Raw genomic sequence first — 25,963 nt, 5'->3', positions numbered from 1 at the left:
ACTGTTATCCATCCAGAGCAATACTACCGTATTTTTCGCTCCATAAGACGCACCTGACCATAAGACGAACATAGTTTTTAGAGGAGGAAAACAAGAAAAAATATTCTGAACGAAACAGTGGATGTATGATTTTTTGGGTGCAGGCTGTAGCCATAGACATGCTATGTGATCTGATGGTGAATTTGGGGTGACCCAATGCAAAAATCCTGAGGATCCATGTGGATCTGTGCTTTGTAACCACATTTTTGCACCATTGCAGCCCCAGGAAACAGTGGATGCGTGATTTTTTTGGTCCAGGCTGTAGCCATGGACATGCTATGTGATCTGATGGTGAATTTGGGGTGACCCAATGTAAAAATCCTGAGGATCCACGGGCTTTTACCTCCCCCCTCCCAGGCAGCCTCTGCTAGCGTCCCTTATCTCTCTCCCGATCCCACCGATCAGCTGCTTCCTTTCAACACTCCCTTCCCTCTTGTTTGCCTTACTCTCTTTTCTTTAGCTGGAACAGTTTTTTGCTCCTCCTTTTCTTCTAATTTCTCTCCTCATTGATTTAGTCTTCCTGTTTCCTGCCTTTGCAAGTTTGCTGTCTTTACCTCCCCCCTCCCAGGCAGCCTCCTTTATTGCTAGCATCCCTTATCTCCCTCCCCGATCGCTTGCTGATTAGCGGCTTTGTTTCCACTTCCCTCTTTTTCCCCCTAAGCATGATCTGCTTCCCCCCCCCCCGGGCAATTCGGCTCCAGGGACCACGCATTCGCTCCATAAGACGCACAGACATTTCCCCTCACTTTTTAGGAAGAAAAAAGTGTGGTTTATGGAGCGAAAAATACAGTACTTCTGCATTTTCAGCCTGCCCTGCAGGATTCCCCACCCCCCATTTCTGGCAGTGTTCCCCTGACCCCCCAAAATGGCTGGGTCCAAATGCCACAGAATGCACAGCTAACCCAAACCTATCTTTCATTGCTGGGATGATTCAGCACTAGCCCATGCCAACTTCCAACTTCAGATCACATTAATGCAGGACGCAATTCAAGCAAAGTTAAGCACCTTTAAATCCTTTTATTTCAGTGGGGAGAACTAAGCACATTTTGGCTGCGTCGTGCCATGCAGGAATACATAAAACCCCCCAGTGTGGAGTAGGAATACTAGATTTCCCCCCTGCTTTTCCATTTTGTACACAAGAGCACACAAATTGTGTTGTAAAAAAAAGGTTACCTCTTTGCAGTTTGCAAGCTGAATGGCAGCCCTAGTTGTAAGCAAGAGTGACTGATGCATTGAAAATAAAGGAAAAGCTAATAAATATTGCAGTCTCTGGTGCGCAGCGTGGAAGCATAGGAAGGTGAAAAGTAGGTCTGGCAGATAAATCAGGGTGTGTTTAACATGGGAATTCCTTTCCCAACTACCTCTTTGCTGCTTGGCTGGGGATATTGTAGACCTGTCACCATAAATATTAGAATGTTGGAGGATTTGCCTAGCCACCGGAAGTATCTAGGTGAACATAATCTTTTGAGCCAGTTGATTTAGAGATGTGTTACATCACTCCCTAGGAATTTGATTGCTCATGGATACGGTGGGTTTCTAACTGTCACACTGGCACAAATGGTAATGCATTTTGCAACCTCCCCTGTCATTTGCCGGTAGGAGACTTGGATTGCAGAAGGTGACCTAAATCTTTCAGTGTGGCAGATGCTCCGGCTTGAGAAACATATGCATCTTTATCTTTACACAGTAAATTTCATGAAGAAGCTGGCTGTAAGAACAGTTTTGATAACAGGAGCATTCTTTATTTAATGGTGTGCCAGGATCTCTGCGATGCTGACTGACTGAAGAATCATTCCTAAAGCACTTTCAGACAGGTGTCCTTTTCTTCTTCTTCTTCCAAATATCAAATAAAAAGGTCACAGTTGTCTTGAAGGACTCGGAGCATGTCCGTGGTTAAAGGAAAAGCCAACAGTGCCTGGCTTAGAATTTACTACGAGGATTTGCCTAACCACTGGAGCATCTGGGGAGATTAGCCACGCAGTACTAACTCCCTGATCTTTACTGCTGCAGGGGGTTAGGATAGGAAAGGCCCCTGCTGTATTTAGCTGGGCAGGATGCTACCACCGATGCAATCCCCATGCTGGATCTAAACACAGCTGTGTTTACCTGGAACCGGCAAAGCAATATCTATCTATCTATCTATCTATCTATCTATCTATCTCTATCTATCTATCATCTATCTATCTATCATCTATCTATCATCTATCTACTATCTCTAATCCACAATGAAGGAAGTCCAGGAAAGAAGTCTCCCTTGAATGATCACTTGCATTCACCATAGGCAAAATATAAGCAAATGACAATAACATGGGTTGAAGAAATGAATGGCAAAGTGATGCTAAGAATCCATCTTTGTTTCCAAGTTAAATGCATTTATAATTAAGGTGTGTGTGTGTGCGTGTATATATATATATATATATATATATATATATATATATACTTAATAAATGAGTCTGAAAGCTCACTGGGGCAACCTAAATATTTCACAGGCAAGGATATACCTATTTATTTTAAATCTTTATCCATAGCTCAGTCGGTAAGGCATGAGACTCTTAATCTCGGGTTCCTGGGTTGGAGCCCCACGTTGGGCAAAAGATTCCTACATTGCAGGGGGTTGGACTAGATGACTCTCAAAATCCCTTCCAACTCTACAATTCTATGATTCTATAACAGTTTCCAGTAAAGGAACATTTGGGACACAATGCAAGGGGAAGCTGGGTTGATGTTTTATTTGCTCAGGCCCCATTGAAACAGGAGCTCTGCAACAAAGATTTATTCAGGATTGTCATTCTTTGTTTTATGCTTGAGAAATCTAGCTTGCCACACAAGTAGTCTAGCCTGATGCTTCTGACTGCAGTCAGCTCCGGAAATTCTCATTTGTTGAAATAAGGAATCCTTATATGTTCCAAGGATGTTTTGATGCTAGCACATATTTTCTGGATGGATTTTGCAGATCATCACCAAGTGAATAGGGGAAAGCTGTTCAGATTTCCATAATTTTGGAATACATGACTCTTTTCAGTTGACTGGACCCCGTTCACAGTTTTAAAAAGATTTATCTGTACTATTCATTATTTACCCTTTATGTATTATTAATCACTTGCCATTCATTTCAATTTGTTTATCAATAATGCATGAGGGTGAGTTGAGGTTTTTTCATTTTAAAAAAGGGAAATTCGCCGCCTCATTGGCTATGGTTGAAAACTGCAATTTTCTATCTCCAGAAATCATTGTTTTGGCTTAGCTCACTGAAACCATATTCTCTGAATGATATTTTTCTCATGCCAAGTGCCTGTCGAACCTGCAAAAGGGTTGCAGCTGCCTTAGCTGGCAAATGAACAAGCAAAAACAAAAAATTTGGTAGCAAGAGTTGATTGTGCAGTACTTGAGGACTGAAAGCTCCTCACCAAAGAATTGCCTTGTTAATTCAAATAAACGAAGGGCTCCCTCCCTCGCTTGCCCATTTTCTACCAATAGTTCCCAGTTCATTCTGTTTCCAAGCGCCAACTCAACCACAAATCGTTTCCTCAGTTTTCTGCTTCTCAGGCCATTGCCTATGTCATCCCACATCCTTTGGTCACCTTTCTGCTGACTGGAATCCCTAGTCCATTTTTAATGTAAGTGCTGTGAAGTTTCTTCAGAGCCGCTTCTTTGCTAGCTCCCTCTTGCCTCAGTTTCCTGCCTCCCCAGCTCTTTTCCTCAAGTCTCATTATCCGCCTATACTTCCTTCAGGTCCATCATTCTCAGCCATGCCCCAGTCCGCAGCCTACTACTACATTGTCCTCCCTCAGTCTCCATGCTTTCTAGTTTAGTACAGGGCTGTGTCATGGGGCAAAATGTTAGGTTCCCCTCCTCTTCCATCACCGATCCAAATTAGGATACCAACAGTTGGTTTACGTAGAGCAAAAATGAGTCTGGTCATGCAACTCCCATGTTATGTGCAATGAAGCTTAAAATTCTGAGCCATTGTACCAGCTCAGCTAATCAGTGTAAGAGATTTCACCTTCACAAGCACAATTCAATATAGATTCTCCTTTGCTCTGAGAATATATTCCAGGAACAATGTAGGGATCACACAGGCTCATAGGTTATGCTAAATAAGCTTTCCCATTGCCAAAAGAAGTCAAATGTAGGGGCTTTCAGTGTCATATGCTGGCCTACTTTCTGCACAAAACCTTCAGTCCAAACCTGAAGAATATACATATACAAAAGAGTTTCAGTTAGATTTTTTTATCTTCATGACCTTCAAATAAAAAAGTACTGGAGCACAATGCAGCCAAAATAGGTTTTTTTATATAAAAAAAAAGTCCACTGACTGGAGTAGAAAATATTTTAACGCATGCTTAACGCTCCCATTTTAATCATTGGGAATTTAAACTGACTGACTTTGTAGTGTTATGTTCAATGCGCACCAACAATCTGAAGATGTCTTTTATTTTCAGGCAGACAGGAGAGCTAGAACCTCTCCAAACTAGTGTTACTTTGTGGGTGTATTCTGTAACATGTCATCAGTGCAGTAGTGGTGGATTTATATTGGACCGTACAAACATCATTCCACTTTATGAGTTGTTCAGTGATGCTGCCCCAATTGCCATTTTCAGTAGTACTCTTGCATTATAGTGCAACAGAAGTGAGGTTCCTTCCCTCCTCCACTCAAACACTTACATCATGAAAAGTTACAAGATTTCAGCAGAAAGTCATGGGTAGGCAAACTAAGGCCCGGGGGCCAGATCTGGCCCAATCGCTTTCTAAATCCGACCCATGGATGGTCCGGGAATCAGCGTGTTATTACATGAGTAGAATGTGTCCTTTTATTTAAAATGCATCTCTGGGTTATTTATGGAGCATAGGAATTCATTCATTTATTCCCCCCCCAAAAAAATATAGTCCGGCCCCCCACAAGGTCTGAGGGACAGTGGACTGGCCCCCTGCTGAAAAAGTTTGCTGACCCCTGCTCCAAGTCATGCATCTACAAAGCAGTATGTCCACTCCAAAACCTCTGCAGGTACAAACAGAATTCAAAGTGGAAACACATATAATGGTTCTGATACCATCATGAGCACAAATAATTTTGAATGCACAATAAAAATGACAGTTGGAGGGGCCCTTGTTTACAGGGCTTAGAACTGTGACAATGATATTCACTGGAGCTTTAGAAAGCTCTTGTGGCACCCAATTAGATGTGAGTAATGTATGGCAGGGTTGCCGTATTTCATAAAGCGAAAATCCAGACACAAAAGTTGTTGAGCTTCTTTTGCAAAATCTCCAAAATAAATGAAGTTTTTAAGCTATTTTTTTTTTACAAAATTTGCAAAAAAAAACCCCCACCCCTCAACACTTCCGATATGCCCAGGTTTCCCCATACATTTTAACCAATTTTCAAAAGTTGCGCTGAGACGCTGTTTTTGATCGACAAATCCTGGGTACGTCCGAGAAATTCCGGACGTATGGCAGCCCTAATGTATGGGCTACTGCTGAAAGCAAACAGATTTATAATTCCTCCACTTCTATCCTTCATAACATCTGGCCAGCTAAACTATCTGAGATGACAAGATGGTGCTGCTGTGAGTTTCCCCAACCTCAACCCCATTCCCATTCCATGTCAGCCATTTGCAGGCCAAGGAAACTCAAAAAGCACTCGCATCCTGCCATACATTTAAGATCACTAGCACTGAGGGGCAGAAAGAGAGAGGAGACTCTGCTATCAACGGCAGCCACGCACTACACATACGATCTAATTTTACCTTTATAAAGTAGGTAAACTGGCTATTTTCCAATGAACCTGAAACATCAATGGAACTTACTCCTACCTAATCATATGTATGATTTCAAATCACATCTTTCCCTTATAAACAGTACCTGAAAATATGTAAATTGTGAATGGTAGAGGTCTGGATAAATATGAAGAGTAGTTCCAATAACCAGCAGTAGCTCAAATTTGTGCAGAGATGAACTGATGTAGCCAGTAAATCCCAGGCACCAGATCTTCAGAAGAGCTTCCAGATCAAACAGGACCGTAAATGCAACCTGGGGGAACATATAAGAAGGGGGTGAAGTCTTCGGATCAGGCATTCGGAGATCTCCCAGAAATGCTTCTTCTATTTCCCTGGGGCAAGTTCAGAGCGATCAGATGGGTAAATCGTGTCCTCATCACTGAGGCCACGTGTTGCAGTGAGATCACTAATATTGACCTCACTTGTTTGTGTGGGTGGGATTGTTTGGATAGCCACAACAACCCGATTGGGTCCCTCGGTTGCTGGGGCAATTCTGGCTAATGGGGTTGATAGAATTTGCAGCTGGGGGACCATGTTGCGTCGAGCTTCCTCTTAGCGCCTCGTGCATCGGATCCCCCACCCACCCTCCTTATATTTAGAATCTTGCTATGACCTTGATATGCTGTTGTGGGTCATCTGCTGTTGGGGAAGGGGCCCGGTAGGAATTTTCCCATTTGGCTGATTGGCTGGTGCCACTTGGGCTTCGCCTGCCGCGTAGCAAATCGTCACAACTTTGTAAGGTTTGGCAGTTAGGCATTGGTTCAAGGTGTGCTGGAGGTGAGGTTGTCACATCTGCCCCTCCCAATGTGCAATAGGGTATTCCGTTAAAGGAATCCAGGTGCTCACTATGCTTTTGTCTGATCCCCTTCTAGGGGTTAGGGCCACACCAGAGCGGCTGGGAGCATTTTGGGGTGAGGTTGTGTCTGTGGTAAGACCAATGCTCCCCCAGTCTTTTTACCCTTCCTGACTTCTGCCAGTGTCCAGTTGTCAGTGCTGGCCTGCCAGAGGTGTCGGTGCAGCTAGTCGAACCAATGCCTAAGCAAACCAACTCACATTCTGTAATCAATAAAGTTGTGGCAAAAATTATGCCAATAACCTTAAACTAATATTGGTGTCAACTGTGTCTTTCTTTGGGGGGTCTTGCGGTCTTCACACGCAAAGCATTTTAAAGAAAATTTAGCTCCTTAGAGAGCTTTTGAAATATAAAGGTAAAGGTAAAGGTACCCCTGCCCGTACGGGCCAGTCTTGACAGACTCTAGGGTTGTGCGCCCATCTCACTTAAGAGGCCGGGGGCCAGCGCTGTCCGGAGACACTTCCGGGTCACGTGGTCAGCGTGACAAAGCTGCATCTGGCGAGCCAGCGCAGCACACGGAAACGCCGTTTACCTTCCCGCCAGTAAGCGGTCCCTATTTATCTACTTGCACCCGGGGGTGCTTTCGAACTGCTAGGTTGGCAGGCGCTGGGACCGAGCAACGGGAGCGCACCCCGCCGCGGGGATTCGAACCGCCGACCTTTCGATCGGCAAGCCCTAGGCGCTGAGGCTTTTACCCACAGCGCCACCCGTGTCCCATATTTTGAAATATGTTTTTGCTTATTACAGCTACCACTGTTATGGGGCTTTGTTTTGTGTTTCATTTATACGGCTTTTGCTCTCATATCAAATCTTGTTATCCTGTCAATATTTAAAATAAACAAAGGTGGTTGTTTTTTTTTTTACACAGACCTTTATCTCAAGTAATTTGATTCATATTTCTGCCCAGTATCTGTCACGCTTCATGCAAAAATACAGGTATACATGGGTGATTTCACACATCAAGGTTTACACAAACTACTGAGGGTTTCTTTTGCAACTGCAGTGTGAGAATGTATGCATGAGCAACATACTGTGACACATCAGCAAGGGAACATCTAGGTGATTTCCTCCAACTAGATATAAGAGCCTGTTTACAATCACCACTTCATTTTTGTCATGGTTTTACTGATCTCTCTCCTCTACCTCTTCCCTCTTTGTCTTTTTAGTTTGTAAGCTGCTTTTGGGTACAATAGTTGTATTTGAAAAGCAGGATAAAAATATGACAAGCAAAACAATTTCTGCAAAGCAGCCACTTGACACATGAACGCTATGCATCAAAAATATATCCATGTAAAACAAAACCCAAAGAAACGTGGACATTTTTGTCAACCCCTTCCTCCCACATAAGCTCTCCAAATGTTACCTATCATGGTGAAAGTGTGTTCTAGAACGATGACACTTTTCCCTGTTCCATTATGAGAATATTAACAATTACAGAGTTAAACCTATTTTAATGTGTTCCAAAATTGTGTGGGCTGGATGATTTGCATTTTATATGCTTGTCAAAGGAGCTCAAAACCACTAAAGGTTTGCATAACATTTTGTTAAATTTAAAAACACCTGACTTTTTTTTTTTAAAAAAAGACTAGAGATAGGAGTATCATTATTTACAAGAGAAGACTCTGAATCCAAGCTGGCACCCCTGGTGAGTGTTTCAGTAGTTCTTGTTAGCCATGTAATAAAGGAGACCTTGACACAGCAGAGAGTGGTGAAGTGGTAACTCGAACAATTGCAGTTCAGCATGCTGTCACCTCTTTTTGTGCCAGAATAGCTATGCCTCTCAGGAACTATAAAAGGTGGGGAGGGGATTGTGGAAGCGGAGTGTGTGGGATGTCACCCAGAAGCACATTTTCCACCCAGCCTACAAGAACGCTCTAGGAGACAATCACCCTATGCACTCCAAATTGTTCATGTTTGAGCAGGGTAGTGTTTGATGTGCCATTTTCTTTTTCTGTTTGAAAAATGGCAGTGCGTAAGACTCTGTACTGTAACATATATATTATTATCGCTACCGCTCTTTTTAATGCTGTGTCCCACAAAGCAAACTGGGAGTACCTGGAATAAAGCAGCGGTCTCTGTATTCTCTGGGAGCTTGCTAGAAATGCAGTTATGCAAAGTGCACTGAAACGGGCAATTAAAAAAGCAAAGCAAAACATGGTCTGACGAAGGCGTATAGTCAGGACCTATGGAATACCAAGGGTGTCAATAGGTGCCTTTGTGTGAATGTGAGGGAAGGGTGGCAGTAGAATTGGTCCGCTAGCAACTAGCAAATTATCATATTCTGCAAATAGGCATTTTAATCAGGGCAATGTGCAATGATGAGGATTTTTCTGGTGTGTTACTTGCTGACGTTCCCTCTTACAATGAAAGTACTGTGTATACTGACTGCAAAGATGCTCCAAGAACAGAACCTATTTCCATCCTTGACACCAGAGTCCACATACATACATCCTCACTGTCGTAATGAAGGGCATTTGACTAGTAATTAAATAACTACAAGTGGTCCATCTTCTTCTGGGAGAAGGGGAAAATTCCACATATGCAGAAAGTACCTAGGCTGTGCATTTAAGTCGTGAGAACATGAAAGATCTGTTAAATATTGCTACTGACTTAGGCGATATTGGTGCAGGGGAATTACATAGGCCATGGTTAAGGAATAAGTGAAGTGCATTTTGAAGCAATAAATATTTTCCCACACAAAAGCGGTTTCCTAAAATTAGCTTAACTTTGTTTGTGGTGTGACATTATTATTTTTTCCCCCTTTTAATAAAAGAACCAAGGTATGATTTTACCCAACCTCTACGTTTACTACACTCCTGTTATGAAAAAATAAAATAAAACAAGGGTATGGCCTGCTGATAGTACCCTCCTGTCTGAGCTCATTATTACTGTGATTTTGTGTGAGGAAATGTTCTTTCAGAAAAGTGCGGGGCAAACTTGTCAGTTGATGAAAGAAAAAAAGAAAAGAAAAGAACAAATCGGTATAGGATTCTAACTGCGCTTTAAGAGTAATAATAATAATACAAAATGGCACACTTTCAAAATTGGTTGACATTCGCCTGGGCTCACTTACCTTTTTTATTATTGAGGAAAATCTGTGGCAATTTCAAGGCACTCACCTCTGCAAGGTAGAATTCATCGTATTGACTCTTAAAAGTCTCTCCCTTGTAATAATTGCTAGCCGCAACAATGACATCTACTGCCACCATACTCAGGATAAACATATGGAAAACTGAGGACCTCATCATTCTCTGTAGAAAAACAAAACAAAAAAAAACCATGTGGATTCTCTCCTTTAGGAAAACAAAAACTTTTTAATCACATGCAAAAATTATGATTATCTACACTGACAGATGCAGCAACTAGGAATACGGAACCTAGAAATCACCATGAAATTTCTTTAACTATAACCTCCAGGGAAGGGTGCCACAGGCACATCACATGCTCTACATGCTGAATGTCCTAGGTCCAGTCTCTGGCATCTCCAGAATGATCAAGGGGATAGAGCAACTCCCATATTAGATTCGATTCTTGCAATGCATTAAACGTAGGGCTTCTTCTGAAGGTGGTTTGGGAACTTCAGCTAGCGCAGAATTCAATGGCCAGGTTGTTCCCCGGGGCAAGGTGGTTTGAGCATCTCCCCATTGTTGGGAAACTGTGTACGTGCAGCTACTCACACAGAGTCAATTAAGGTTTGGCAGCCAGCCAGAAGGCAATCTGAAGGAGTAAGTCTGCCTGGAGATAACAGAGACATGGAGACCGCTCCCTGATTGGTCAAGCTCTCTCAAGGGAGTGATAATTAATGGCCTACTAACTGGTAGTTCAGAGTTCGTGAGTTCAGTAGTTCTGTGTCAGTGCAGGAGTTGTGAGTCGTGTCAGAGAGAGCTAGCAAAAGATCCGTGTTCTGTTCCTGTAAATAGTCCACTGTATATAATAAACACCTAACTACAAGTTCCTGGTTCCTGCTTCGTCTATCCTGTCTGCAGCCAAGTTGCCAATTGCTTCTGTGGATTCTGCGTGTACTCTGCTAGGTCTGGCGAAGGTCCTGCAACTAGTCAGAAAGTTGCGAAACACCAAATAGGTTTTGCCAATATGAACCTTCCCACACCCCAAGTTCATCCTCCGAGGCCCTTCTTCGAATGCCTCCCCCACGAGAGGTCCAGAGGGTAGCAACACAAGAAATGGCCTTTTCTGCAGTGGCCTCCGGGATTGTGGAATGGTCTCCCTGGGGAGGTTCGCCTGGCGCCTTTAGTATACACCTTTATGTGTCAGGCAAAATCATTCCTCTTTAACCAGACCTTTGGATGATTGACATCTGATGCCCTTTTAAAATGTGTTGGGGAGAAGGTGGGGTTATTGGGTTGTTCTTGTTTTTCTTTTTATTATGCATTTTGTATCTTTATATTGTGATTCACTCCAGATTACAGAACAGATATTTTTAGGAGTAGCCATAAATCTTAGTCAAATACATGTTGGGTATATACGTTGATTACAGTCTAGTCTAGCGCTGTAGCCAAATTGGACTGGCTACATCGCACTGATAATGTTTTGTTCACTACATCATCCCTGTCTGGAATCATGCTGTAAAGAAAATGAAAAAAGGAAAATGAAAACAACCCTGGAGAAGCAGCAGACAGGAAAACCTAGGTGGCTGTGAACAGACATTAAAAACATTGGAGAAATACATTTTGTTTACACCTCTCCCCCTACCCCCTGTTTTGCCACGAACAATTCCCATGAGGGAAAAGAAATCAGCATATTTATTTGAATTCTGGCCCAGCCACATGCAGTATTCTAAGGCCTACATTTCTTCCATTTTGAACTTTTTATACTATAGAATTTTTAAATGCATTCATTGGCTGGAAAAAAAGTCACTCATTTCGAAACCCCTGAGTCAATTTTGCTCTCACATCAATACTATGCCACCCAAGTGGAATGTGTGAACAGAGTTTGGTCAAAATAGAATCAAACAATATTCTGAACAGTTGTCTGATCAGCTGTGTGCCACTTGGATTTCAGAGCTTATCAGAGCACGCACTGTGGGAAGCTATTGTAAAAACTTGAGAAAAGAGGTGTTTTGCCAGGTGTTGTTCATTCTGAAATTACTGTATTTTTCTAGTGCTTCAAAGAGCCTCTTAAACAATATGGGGAGGAGATGAAAGCAATGCTCTGGTGTAAGTGCCAGGAATCTATACGATAGGGGAAAAACTGTACAGTATCAATACTGAACCACAGATTACCTTCCCTGAGCCCTCATCCACGTAAATAAGGTTATAATTAGAGGCGCACATATTTGTATAGTGTCAGTGCAATGGACGGAGACTTACTCTGAAAGAACAGCACAAACCATGCCTACTCAGAAGTAAGTCCTGTTGAATTCAATGGGGAGTGCTCCGAGATAAAGCGGAGTTAGAACTGTAGCTTGAAGTATCAAATAACAAGTCTTCTGATACTATGGCACGTCATTTATTAATGCGAAAAGCAGGGTGACATTGTTCCCTGTCTGGAGGACATGCGGCAGATGATTAAATGTGCAATATCCCCAAAAGTATATGTCAACCTGTAATAAGCCACTTTTAATAATCTGAATGCTTTGAGAAATAAATAAGGGCACCTACAATGTGACCAAACTAGAAATTCATAGAAGGGAAGACAGTCTGCCAAAGGTTTGTTTAATTTAGGCAGGGACTGCAACTGAAATGGTGCATGAATATTTGGAAACCCATGACCTCAATTTTAAGCACAGCTAGAAGGTGGTGAGGAAGTTGGATCAAAACCCTGTCCCTGAGTGCTCCATCTTCTATGGATTAAATGAAAACCACCCCAGGGAAATAAAGCTTGAATCGGCTTAAAACAGCTGGAGTAAAACAGATCCACTATAATCCAGAATGTCATGTAGACTCTGGGAATAATAGGTGGGTTTTATTTTATTTTAATCTTATTTTGTTTTGAGCATTTGTACTCCACTCTTCAGCCAGAGCAGCTTTCATAGAACCAAAACAAGGCAGTCCCTACCCATAAGTTGACAATCTAAAAGAACCCCATGAATCTAAAATACAACACAACATTCTGTGAGTGGGTGAGTCTTCTTACTAAAATTGATTATAAATCCTGAGAATTGACCTTTTCCACTTTTTAAACATGCTTGGAGTAATATGGGTCAGAACCCAAATCAAAGCACAAAGCACAATCATGGAGTTCCATGTGGTTCGTCATCTACTACCTTCTAAGTTGTTCAGTCTCCTTCCAGCTTTTGGAAGGTGTAGGACAATATTTTCACCAGTTCCTTCCAGGTCTGTATTAACAAGAAGAAGAGTTTGGATTTGATATCCTGCTTTATCACTACCTGAAGGAGTCTCAAAGCGGCTAACATTCTCCTTTCCCTTCCTCCCCACAACAAACACTCTGTGAGGTGAGTGGGGCTGAGATACTTCAGAGAAGTGTGACTGGCCCAAGGTCACCCAGCAGCTGCATGTGGAGGAGTGGAGATGCGAACCCGGTTCACCAGATTACGAGTCTACCACTCTTAACCACTACACCACACTGGCTCTCTAAGGCTTTTACATCACTGCCTTAGTCTACCTTGAAGAATGGTACCATCTACTTAGGCTTCCAAAATCTGTGTCATCATTATGTCTTTCCCCCCCATTTTGTCTTGAAATAAGACCAGCTTGTGTGTTTTTTAATCTATGCTCAGGACATCAAATTGTGTCTAAAAGTCTATAAACTCTTTATCATGCTTTACCCTCTGTGTTCTATTTCTTATATTGCATCGCATGTTTTCTTTTGACATTTGTTTTCAAACAGATTTTGATACACATTGATATTTCAAATACATATAACAGGTCTGGGTGAGCAATTATTAGAAAGATGAGGATGAAGATTTGTCTCTTATTTAGTATTAACAAGACATATTTTAGCAATGTGAATTCTTGCTTTCCTGCCTTCCGTGATTTGATTACCCTACATCCATCCATAATTTGTTCATGGATATATGAATTTCTATATCTTTCCCACAATGCCGTTATCTGTGGGTTACATCCAATAATTTCCACCCAACTGTGCAACACTCTTGCCCAACAGGACTTCCCTTTCCTCTCCTCCCCTTTGCAGGCTCCAAAAATCTGCTCCAAAGGGTCTCTCAACCCTGTAGAGCAGATCTGGGGGCAGAACAGGGGTGAGGAGAGGAAGGGTAAGTCTCCTTGTGCAAATAGAAGTACATTCATATGCCACTGGATATTACTCTATACTTATTTCCTTGTCACTTTATTTCTGTATTTATCTGCAAATTTCTAAATCAGCCAAAGGAATCACAGAGGAATCTGCAAAAGGAAATGCAAAATACGAGTGTCAGCAGTGAGGCTGAGCTTCCTAGGAACTAGTGTGGTTGACACAAGATAGAAGGAATATCAGAAGAAAAAAAAACCATCATGTCAGCAAAATAAGAAGAATCACAAAGGCCTTCTTGTAAGAAAATGGAACAAAAACAGCTCAATATCGTGCTGCTATTTATCATGCTTACATGACTCTAGTGATTTGGATGTCTACACCAAAGCGGGGAGTATTTTTCTAAGGCTTGCCGCTCCGGCTTTGAGTACAATGCACACATGGTGCTTGCTTGGCTAGCGTACTACTGGTGCTTTTAGCAAGAAAAGTGGAACTTTATTGTGACATTTCCTTAAAAATGAAAACACATTTTCCTCCTTCACAAGTTGCAATTTGAAATTGTGCAGAAAGTGGTTGTTTTCGTTTGTGTGTGTTTTGCTGCAAGAACTGACACCCAACTAAGTCTTGCTCTAAGCGGACACACTGAAATCAATCAGCAAATCACTTAGGTCAGGGCTGTCCAACTCCCAAGAGACTGCGATCTACTCACAGTATAAAAAAAACTGGCAGTGATCTACCCATTGTCGTTGGAGCCAAAGTTGTTCTTTTTGCTGGGGGGTACAAAGATTGATCAGGATCGACCAGGTACAACCAGTAGGTCGCGATCAACCTGTTGGGCAGGCTTGACTTAGGCCAACTGATTTCAATTGGCCTCCTCTATGTTTGACTGCTGGATATGACTCTATAGCAGATGCATTCAACATGGTACCCTCCAGATCTTGTTGGACTACAACTCTCATCATCCTTTGATGCCAGCATCATCTGGAGAGCACCACATTGGCTATTGCTGCCCTGGCTCTCACTACTTCTTCCTTTAAGTCAGAAAGAATTAATTCTTTAAAGCAGAAGGTCTTGATGCAAAACACCAACATTGACTGTGCCTGAGCTGCAAAAAGGTAAGAAAGTGCTCTTTCATTGTCAGCTGCAAAAAAGAGAGCGAGAGCACTAGAAACTAATACCTTTTCTTGGTAGGTATTTAGAGGTAAATACTCAAAATTGCCCAGATACCAAGATCGCATTTTAAACCAAATGTCAGCTTGTAAACAAGCAAGAAGATCGACGTCACATCATTGTCTCTAGGACAATAAAGTTCCCAGCCTTTCAACAACCATAATTTGGTTCCAAGAAATCTAGAGAGTGACAGGTATATGATAAAGGAAACCTAAAAATACAACAGAGAGTTCACAACAGCGACACATTTAGATGATTATCCATTCAAGCCTTAAGATTGCTGACCAATCGTCACCTTCAAAATACAAACTTTTCTGTACTTTGTCGAAATTACAAAGTAAAACTTGAGTAAGTTAAATTATCGATTGACTGCTTTCCTCTTTTGCTTAGCAACCACATTTAGCAACCTCAGAACGAAAATTATTCCTGCACAAAAAGAGTACAAATAATGCAGGTTAAGTACTCTCCTGGTGTGAATGTATGAAAAGTAAGCTTGTTTTCTGGCTTTGTCCAATTCATGGTAGCCATTGTCCCCTATATGGTTTTATCAAGAATGCTTAAATGGCTATCATCAAATAGCATTTGAATACACTGTAATTCTAGTGCACAACTAGGTTTTATCAGGGTCGCTGCGCTGAACTGAGCACAGGATGATGAAGAGTCTGAAACATGGGCTATTCTCTACCAGAAGAATTAGACGCCATTAGATTCCCATTCTTCTCAACGTGAACAGCAGCTGAGGCTTTGGCAGAATTCCCCACGCTGATGCTCCTTTGATTCCTATATTGTCTGAACCTTGGCATTCACACAAGGAGTGAGCAGACAGGGTGTGTAATATGGAAAGATCTCTGGAAGAACCTCTTTTGCCTCTCTGGGAGGTTCAGGACAGAGGTGGTTTTAGGGTGGTGTGCCCACTGGGTGCCAGACTGCAGGGGGCACCAAAACAATGCTGAAGAATGGGGTGTGAGAGGCAGCGGGTGCAGAACTTTAGCGTTTAGAACTTTTTTGCCTTTGTGTCTCAGAAAGCACAGCATACAGAAAGAAGAGCCCCACTCAATTCAGCAGCCTTGCTGGGGACCAAATTGAGCCTCTGGTTTGACAGCTCCCAATCATGTTGCCATTTTTATAATTATATGTCCGTTTTGGATATCTTCCCTGCTTTATTTTTATTTTTTACTTATTTCATAAAATTTGTACACCGCTTGATTGTAGAAACCCTCAAAAGAGGTTTACAAAAATAATAAAACAGTAAGATTATTGGTAAAAACGACCACAAAATTAAAACCAGCAAAAAAGTAAAAACACATATTCTAAATATTTGTATATATATCTCTTCCATTATGCCAGTGAGACCAGAATGTCGGACTTACTGAGCTGATAAAGCTCATCCGACGATGATTAATGACCTGAGCCTTTGATAAGGCTCCAAGCACATTCCCCCATTACGCAGAGTATACAGCAGCATGCGGAAGGATGAGACAGTATGAGCTACATGGCTAAAGAGTTTTATTCCTAATTACGCAGACAGAAAAGAAACATCCTCTCTCTGTGAGAGCAGAGAGCAACTGAAACACAAAGGAACAGGAAACCAGTAAACATCACATCCGTCTCCCGTGAGACTTCCAACCGTATGGAAAGTCTGGTATGCAAAACAGAGTCTTGTGACTCCAAGCACTGCATAGTGTCACAAACATAAACTAACACAGAATAAGTCCTTCAATCTGAAGGTGCCTAGTTAGCATCCAAGCATATGTACCCACTAGAGAACACTGTATAGTTACATTGCTTTTGTACTTTTGCAGAATTTTGTTTTCTTTTGTCCTGGAAATAATGCAAAGGATTTGCAAAACCTGTTTGCCAGAGGCAAAGGTAGAGTAAGTAGACAAACAATGAGAAGCGTCTGATCTGTTTTCTTCTTCTTCTTCTTCTTCCCCAAAATGGCTACAGTGCTCTGACAAAGCTGTCTTCTGTCTCAATGGCCTTGCTGGTGAATCTGGACAAAATGTACACTCTGTCTTGAGAAATATTTCTCAGCTGGTACTTTCCTCAAGCAACTAATATTTCCTAATTTAAATTCCTTTTTAATACTCACACCTGCTCCCATCTCAGTATCAGGTGAATCACAATGTTCATAATATAGGAAACACATAATTTATTCACTGCTTCCCTTATTTGTATGTTATCGTAGTAGTCACCCAAGTGAAAAATCAAAATGGTCCCTTACCATCACTACCACTTGGACTGGACCTCATTTTTTAAGGGGCATAGCGGTCCCTATTTCTTGCTGAAGTGGTAAGGCTGTGCCTGGGCTGTGTGGCAAATAAGAGTCAGGGAGGACATAGGAGGGAAGACTTCCCCAAACCACAGTTTGGAGGATGGTCATGAAAGCAGCCATAGTATCTGTGACGGAATGTTAACTTTAGAATGCATAAAGCAGCCTATAAGTGTCACTCCTAACACTCCTGTGGCAATGCATTAGGGAAAATCAGAGTATCAAAGACTGTATCCCTACCCTACACTCAGCTCTCACCTGTAGTGAGAGAAGCTGTCAGCATGTGAAAGCAGCCCTGGGAACAGTTTTGACAAGTTGGCTAAACCAGGTGAAGGTAGCTAATGGGTCTCAAACCCTTGGTGAGTGGGGTGGGCCAATTACCCACCCATGGTGTAGACAGTGCTGAGCTAGGTGGACCAGGCTAGCTTCCTATGTTCCTGACTGAACCATCCTGGTTTGGAGGGCTCACTGGGTGGTATTCAACTAAGTTTTACTCAAGAGTGGACCCATCAAAATTAGTAGACCTAGCTTAGTCATGTTCATTAATTTCAACGTCGCTCCCTCTGAGTAAAGATTAGTTGAAAACCACCCACTCAAGCCAGTTTGCTGTTCAGGCATTTTGGAAACAATGATCTGAATAGACAACGCGTGTGAAATGCTTGAGCTCATTGCTGAGTCCAACCCTCTAAACCATGGTTGAGGAAAACCTTAAGAACGCGGCCAGCATCTTCCCCCATAAAAATGAATCTTACATCATATAGGCACAGGTGTCAACATATGTCAACAGTTGGGGACACAAACTTTTGGATAAGCTTTGGGGCCTATGTATAATTATGTTTTATGGAAGGCCTCTAGGCTAATTCATTCATATAGCAGCGCTCCTGAATGTCTTGTACACAAATGTCCTGAAGGTTAGAACTTGTACACATTCCTATGGAGGAGAAAGTAATAAGTCAATGTTACCATAAATACAGGCATACCTGTTTAAATATGATCGCTGTGATTCATTCAGGTGAATCTAAAATGTGAATCCAGGTATGTGGAACTACCTATATTATACCATTAATAGATATAACCACCTATTGGATTGACTTTTTAAATAGACTATTAATGTTGACTAAAAGATATGTAATATTAATATCCATTAAATTATTGAACAACATGGGAGTATTTTGATTGTTTGAAAATCAATTGCGTGTGTGCAGTGAAAAGAATATTAATGAAGTTACCAAAAATTTTGTTACTGTTATCAACTGCAAAGGATTTGAATCAGAAATCCCTCACCTTTTCTTGCTTTGCTTAATTGCTATGCCTTTTTTTTTGCAAAGCTTAGGACAAAATTTGCATATAAAAGTAGAGGGTGCTTTGAGATAATCAAATGCTCCAGTAGGAAGAAAATGATCAGATGATTAATTTGTATTAATGAAGATTCGGGGGGGGCGGGTTAGATTCACAGCCTAATCTCTAGCAGAACAGCTGCTGTGGAAATAAATAGGCTGAAGATGACAAATGCCTGAATCTCCATGCAACTGCTAGAATCTGGTATGAACAGCAGTGGATAGATCTCTCCATAAACGCAAGAAGACTCTTCTAAAATATACAGAACTAACCATTGTTATAATACTAGGGTGGGTGTTTAAAAACTGAACACAGGGGAAAGGGTAATCCATACACAGGCAAGACCACACTGAACAAAATCTCATCCACCACTGAGATAAGAAGTGACGCCTTATAAATAAAAATGATAGAGCACATTGCAAAATCGATTGTACTAGACGGTAAATTGTACAATCAATGTAAAATATCAGGATCCAAATTCACAATATTGCAGTTCTACCTCTCTGTCTCTTTTTAAGAACGTTATATGATTTTAATTTTTTTATAGATGTAATTCTTCCCAGAGAGCAAATTTATTTTATTTTAAATATAATCATAAATTTTCCAGAAAATACCTTTAAGCTACAATCCTATAACTACGTTCCTGGAAGAAGGGTTAACACAACTTACTTCTAAGCAAACACACCTAGTAAATTGTGCTCTTAATTTAGTATTTTTTCTATCACAGTAGCAGACATCCCTTTGCGTAATGTTGTCTTGGCTAAGCAGGTTGGGCTATCAATCTGACCCAAAATAAGGGTTGTCATTTTAAAGAGATTATGGAGCCCGAATACACAGTCTATGGACGCTGTGGTTGCGATGGTCCTTCTCCTAAGACATTGCTCACCTATTCTCAGATTTTATGAAGTCAGTATTGCCACATCATGGAGCCCTGCAGGACCATATACAGCTTGTGATTTGTGTTAGCATCATATGATGTTCCCTAGGCCAGAAAGTTAGGATATGTGCAAAACTGGAATACAATTGGTTTCATCTACAAACTTCTAAGGAGTTGGTATTTCAGCTCTCAGCAACATTCTGGTAGGAAAAACTACATAAAGTAAATAAGGAAACATTGTCAAACTATATCTCTCTATGTTGAGAGTAATGATTCACATACATGTAAATGCGGGCTGAAAATTAAGCTGGTTGTGTGATGGTGTAATCAAATGAGTGCTTAGCTGAAAGATTAGCAACCTCAATGTTCTGATCTGGATGTAATGTATCTTGGTTTATTAACCTGAGATGTGCATCATAATTCAACTTGCGAGCTCTGCCAATCCGTGGCCCACATGGGTATATTTACCAAAGCAGGAGTGCCAGCTTGGCACCGCGACAGTGGGTGCCCTGGCCCGTGGGTGCCATGCAGCGTGCATGGCCCTGGTGATGAAGTTTGTGGGTGCCTGGCCCCTTCATGGCAAATTTTGTGGGTGCTCAGGCACCAAGCGAGCCCAGGGGCCCAGCACCTATGTACTAAAGTTGCCTGTTACATATAAACCGAGAAGGATGTACACAAGCTTCAGAACAAACCAGGAAGAAGGAAATGGGCAGTACACCACAGCATAATATCTGGCTCCCAGATAATACTTGCACTTTGCTGAGACTCAGTTGCCTATACTAGTGGCACAGGGAAGTAGAATGGGCAGAACCCTAAAATGGGTTTGGGGCTGTACTTTTCCATGTCATATGACTGGAGATAAGTACCTTGCACAACTGCCTGTCTCATTATTGGCCTATAATACACATGCCTCATTTATTTATTTATTTGCAAATAAACTTACATGCATTAAAAATCTCAATCAAGTTTATAATATTAAATATTAGTTATCCACCACTCTGTGTATATGCATTTCCTTTCTCTGTCATAGACATATTATTATATAAAGTTTAGTTTGTCTTGTTTGGTCTAATTCAAGACAAATTTTAGTCCCTCCCCCCCTTTTTTTTAGTTCCAGGAGCTCCAGTACATGAAGGTAAGCAAAGGCTATTCCATCCATTTCCTGTGCAATAACAGGAACTTTATATAAATGCTGGAGTGCAGGTATAATTCAGGACGGTGGCAAAATTATTCCCTCTAATAAGGTTTATTGGGCTAATTTTGATCTGTAACCCAGCTCCAAGAGCACTGTTTGAAAATGATGATGCTAGGTGAAGCATTCTAATCAGATCATATTATTTGTTTGTTGTTGTTCAGTCATTTAGTTGTGTCTGAATCTTCGTGACCCCATGGACCAGAGCACGCCAGGCACTCCTGTCTTACACTGCCTCCCGCAGTTTGGTCAAACTCATGCTGGTAGCTTCAAGAACACTGTCCAATCATCTCGTCCTCTGTCATCCCCTTCTCCTTGTGCTCTCAATCTTTCCCAACATCAGGGTCTTTTCCTGGGAGTCTTCTCTTCTCATGAGGTGGCCAAAATATTGGAGCCTCAGCTTCAGGATCTGTCCTTCCAGTGAGCACTCAGGGCTGATCATATTATGCCAAATATGATTATTGATTAAAAGCTTTGAGGTTTGTGGGGGGGGGGGATTTAAGATAAAGCCCCATGAAGCCTACAACATAAACACATACAGCCGGTGTAGAAACAAACCTCTCAATCTCTTAATACTGGTTGAAACTACAGTGGTACCTCGGGTTACATACGCTTCAGGTTACATACGCTTCAGGTTACAGACTCCGCTAACCCAGAAATGGTGCTTCAGGTTAAGAACTTTGCTTCAGGATGAGAACTGAAATGGTGCTCCGATGGTGTGGCGGCAGCAGGAGGCCCCATTAGCTAAAGTGGTGCTTCAGGTTAAGAACAGTTTCAGGTTAAGAACGGACCTCCGGAACGATTAAGTACTTAACCTGAGGTACCACTGTAGATTAGGAGTGAGCCACGAGACCACTCTCTTTCCCACCAAAACAGACCCTACTTGCCTGCACACTGGCACTAATAAATCCTGGTTCATAGAGAAACTGTTTATGATTTAATATTGTTAACACTGGTACTAATGTAACTTAAGTCATAGTCACAGAAAGACAGGGAGGGGGTAATTTGCATGCAATCAGTGATTGGAATGGGAGAAGAGAGCACATGAACTGCCTTGGGACCTAAAGTTCAAAGGTGAGATTTAAGTATTTTAAGCTAAATGTTGTTGGACTATAACTCTTGCTATCCCTGACCATTGATCATGCTGGCTGGAGCTGACGGGAGTTGGAGTTCAACAACATCTGGAAGGCCACAGGTTCCCCATGTTTGCTTTTTTTTTTTTAGAGGATTCTAAAACCTGATCCAGACCTCTTAGCTATGGTTAAATGAATATGCCATACCATTTGCCTGTAATTACATTTTAAAGTTTAATTTGAACATTTACTATACAGAGCATTGAATGACCAGAGAGAAAAGTCTTATAATGAAATTTTAATTATACTTATTTTAATAAAATAGTGATATTAGCAAACATAATCCACAGCCTAGTTAATGTCAAAGTTCTTTGATTTCAGTCATTTTAGTTCCACTAAGGTCAACGAGACTAAAATCAGCTACTTTATCAAAATAATTAAAAACACTGCACTGGGATCATACTTAAGATTTCCCCCCCCCCCCTTTCTGGTAAATGTTTCTATTGAAGCTAACTTCAAAGGATTTTTGGGGTAAAAAAATAATAATAATATCAGCATCAAACATACTTTTCAGGCCACAAAGTAAAGCCCTTCAGACAGCTCTGTTCTACATTTGCGATGTGAAAATTATTAATTGCAAATTCCCGAAAGAATCAGAAAGATCTCTTGGGAGAATTTTGGGGCATACTGCATGATACAGTGATATGAAACAGACTCAGAGAGGTTTTTCTTTTGGGGGGCGGGGGAGCTGCTGCTGCTGCTACAAAACCCTGTTCCATGAGGGCACAAGGAGAAGGGGATGACAGAGGGCAAGATGGTTGGACAGTGTTCTCGAAGCTACCAGCATGAGTTTGACCAAACTGCGGGAGGCAGTGGAAGACAGGAATGCCTGGCGTGCTCTGGTCCATGGGGTCATGAAGACTTGGACACGACTAAACGACTAAACAACAAATTGGTGGCTGAGGTATGTGTCTTTACAGTGTGCTATGAGACACATGTAAAAAAAAAAATCATATATTTCTGCATCAATGGGAAATGAAACAGAGAAAGACCTGTAAAAAACAACAACAGAAAAAACTCCCTACTCCAGTGGAACATAAAATAGTAGATGAAAGTGGAAATGAATGTGGGAAGAGTGAGGCACTGTTGATAAATCCCTAGATGGGAGCTGTAGTCAAACGATAGTTGAACAACAACAGGTTGGGGAAGACTGGGTTTATAAGGACGACATTTCCCTCTCCCTTTACAGGCCTCACTCATCTGAAACTGAGTGAGTTCTGACACTAAGGAGGGACAGGTGTGGGATAGATACCCAGTTTTTATGTGACAATATGTCTGCCATAAAAATGTCAGCCCACATTCAGTCCCCCTGCCCCACTTAATACAATTTACTCTGGTAGAATGAGGGCGTGTGTGCATTTTTCAAAGCCTTGGATTGTCTTGGGGAAATGATCTGAATTTCCCCCGATTAAAAAACTCAGCCCATCACCCCGCAACCACCACTTTAATGTCAAAACGCAATTCTGGAATGTAATCTGAGCCTTGTTGCTATGGTGTCATTTCAAATACTCACATCTCTTTTCTATAGAAAATTCTTAGTATTGTACTGAAATAAAAACAAGCCCACATTTAAAAGAATGTCATTTCAAAGAAATCAAGGCAATTTTGCTACCTCCTCTACTGGGGAAAAAAATAAATAAAGCAGAAAGGAGATATGTAGATGGGGAAGGAGGGGGATGCTGAAGGAGGATGCATAATGATTCCCCAAATCTGGCAGTTTTACTTTATAATGCTGAACACAGTTTATATACACAAAGTAATCAAACGCAGTTTTATACAGCTGCAGAAAATTGAAGGATTTCCTACTTTGCTGGGGCAGTGGTGGTGGAACAACTATACTCCCAATTCTCAAAAAGCTTTGAAGACATAAATTACACATCTATTAGGAGAACTATGCATTAAAGAATTTCAGAATGTATGATTATGTCTACAATGTGCATCTTACACTTAAGCCTCTATTCTTGATTGCTGTACATTTGATGGGTGGCCTCAGGTAGACTGGGGGAATAGGGTGGTGATGATCCACAGTGGTAGAATGGACTTCACGGGGCTTCAGTCTGCAGGTAGGGGAAACATAGTATTTTGGACCACATCCCTGCACAAAGGAGTGGACTGGCCTGGAACTTCCATCTCAGTTGCAGCCAGCACCCTCCCTACAGAGACATCAGTGCTGCTTATTGGGGTGGTGTGGGGGGCGGTGATATTAGAGCTGTGAAGCACTGGTGGAACTGATCTTCTGCTCTCATTGGTGCACCTGCACAATGAGGCTTTTGCAAACCACGTTCAGCCTGCCATGGTCCTCCCCTGGCCTGCCAACTTGTGCTGGGCCATTGGAGGAATTGCTTTGGGAGAAACTGCTTTGGGAAGGGCTGAAGCTCAATGGAAGAGCACCTGCTTCGTTTTCCCTGTGGTGCAGCTTCAACTTCTTAAATGGTTTTCCATAATTGTGAGGACTGGAAACATGGGGCAAGATTAGCTCAACAGACCCCATCAGCAAAAGCCCTGGGAAAGGACCTCCACTTACACAATGGTGCTTCCACCCTCCCCCTCCCCTCCCGAAATTGGCTCTGCGGGGTCTGGAGAACTCCCGGAACAGCCCAGAGGGATAACGGGAGATTGTTCCATCTGACAAACTGCAATGCTTATGGTAACTCAAAGTTCATAACAGCACAAAACTGAATTCCACCCGTGGTTGACATCTGTCTGACCCAAAAGACAATGGAGAAGTGTGCCTTTGCGGGTGAAGTCAAACTGTTGGAAGGTTACAGCACCTGCTGTGCTGTAGAGACTGATATGAGAGAGACATGCTTTGCAACAGCTGGGGCAGATGAAGGTGTCCGGTTGCGCTGCTGCAGATGCACCATGGCGTTTCTTCTCTGCTCTTCCTGGCGGTCTTTCCTCCTCTGCTCACTGCTATGGATGCACAATGTGACTGTCTCCAGGCAATGCACTGATCTTCATGTCACGTTTGCAGACATCTTTGCAATGCATAGTTGGTCTGCCAATGGTCCTGGTGCCTGAAGCCAGCTCCCCGTACCGCATGTCCTCAGGGACCCTTCCACCTTCCATTCTGTGGACATGACCAAGCCACCATAGATGCTGCTGAGACAGGAGAAAGAATATGGGTTTGGGAGAGCACACCTTTGTTTGAGATTCTGTCCTGCCATGTGATGCCTAAAATCTCCCTGATGCAGCACATTTGGGAGGCTTTGAGGCATTGCTCCTGACATTTGTAAGTTATCCACGACTCACTTCCATAAAGCAGTGTGCTCAGCACGCAAGCCTGGTAGACCTTCATCTTGGCCTTGGTGGTTAGCATCACATTTTCCCATACTCTTTTGGAGAAGTGAGCCATTGCTGTAGCTGCCTTGCCCATATGCTTGTCCAGCTCAGTGTTGATGGAGAGGTTGCAGGTTGTGGCGGATCCCAGGTAGACAAAAGCATCTACCACCTCGAGAGGGTGGTCACCAATGCTGATGTGTGGAGTGCTGATGGTGTCCTAACCCAGGATGTTGGTCTTTGTCAGGCTGATGTTAAGACTGAATTCCCTGCAGGCTTGGGCAAAATGGTTGATGAGACTCTGTACAGCTTCCTCGGAGTGCACTGTAAAGGCTGCATCACCTGCAAACAACATCTCTCAGATAAGGACCCACACTTTGTTATTGGTGCGGAGATGCCAGGTTGAACAGACCTCCCGTCTCTCCGTGAATTAAAGTACACACCATCTTCAGTAGAGCTCAAGGTCTAGGAGAGCAACAAGGAGAACAATATGCCAAAGAGAAAGAATACAGCCCTGTTTCATACCACTCTTTGATTCCATACTCTTTAGAAAACTGAGTTTCTCAGGAACCTGAACACTGAGCATGATTGGAGTTCTGTAGGAAACCAAGATGCTATAACAATGAGGTGTACCAATCGGAATGTGCATTCTTAGTTTTAGAATTCTTTTCACTGGTGGATTAATTCACTGGTTCTGCTGGCAGTCATTTGCAAGCTATCTTTTTAAGCTAAACTGATGTCATGGGCCATAGGAGTATTCAATAGAACTATTAAAATTAATGTATAATTTTAATTTCTTCTACAAAGCTTGATCTGTGGGGTTAACTAGGTCCAGTATTTCAAACCCCATCAAACAGGCATTTAAATTG

The 25,963-nt window shown here is 42.0% G+C and overlaps 1 protein-coding gene across 5 annotated transcripts in view; it reads right to left on the bottom strand.

Moving 5' to 3' along the window:
- NALCN (sodium leak channel, non-selective) overlaps positions 1–25,963 on the bottom strand; it is a 191,095-nt gene that overhangs the window by 77,586 nt on the left and 87,546 nt on the right. For all 5 annotated transcript variants that reach the window (XM_077927683.1, XM_028728202.2, XM_028728204.2 and 2 more), the window contains 2 exons: positions 9,786–9,917; positions 5,899–6,066 (listed from right to left, as the gene is read on the bottom strand). In XM_077927683.1, the coding sequence (XP_077783809.1) occupies positions 5,899–6,066; positions 9,786–9,917 (300 nt within the window). The remainder of the gene's footprint in view (positions 1–5,898; positions 6,067–9,785; positions 9,918–25,963) is intronic.

Source organism: Podarcis muralis, chromosome 4 (genome assembly GCF_964188315.1).
Source record: "Podarcis muralis chromosome 4, rPodMur119.hap1.1, whole genome shotgun sequence".
In the NCBI taxonomy this organism is placed as follows: Eukaryota; Metazoa; Chordata; class Lepidosauria; order Squamata; family Lacertidae; genus Podarcis; species Podarcis muralis.
This window is presented reverse-complemented; position numbering and strand designations above follow the sequence as displayed.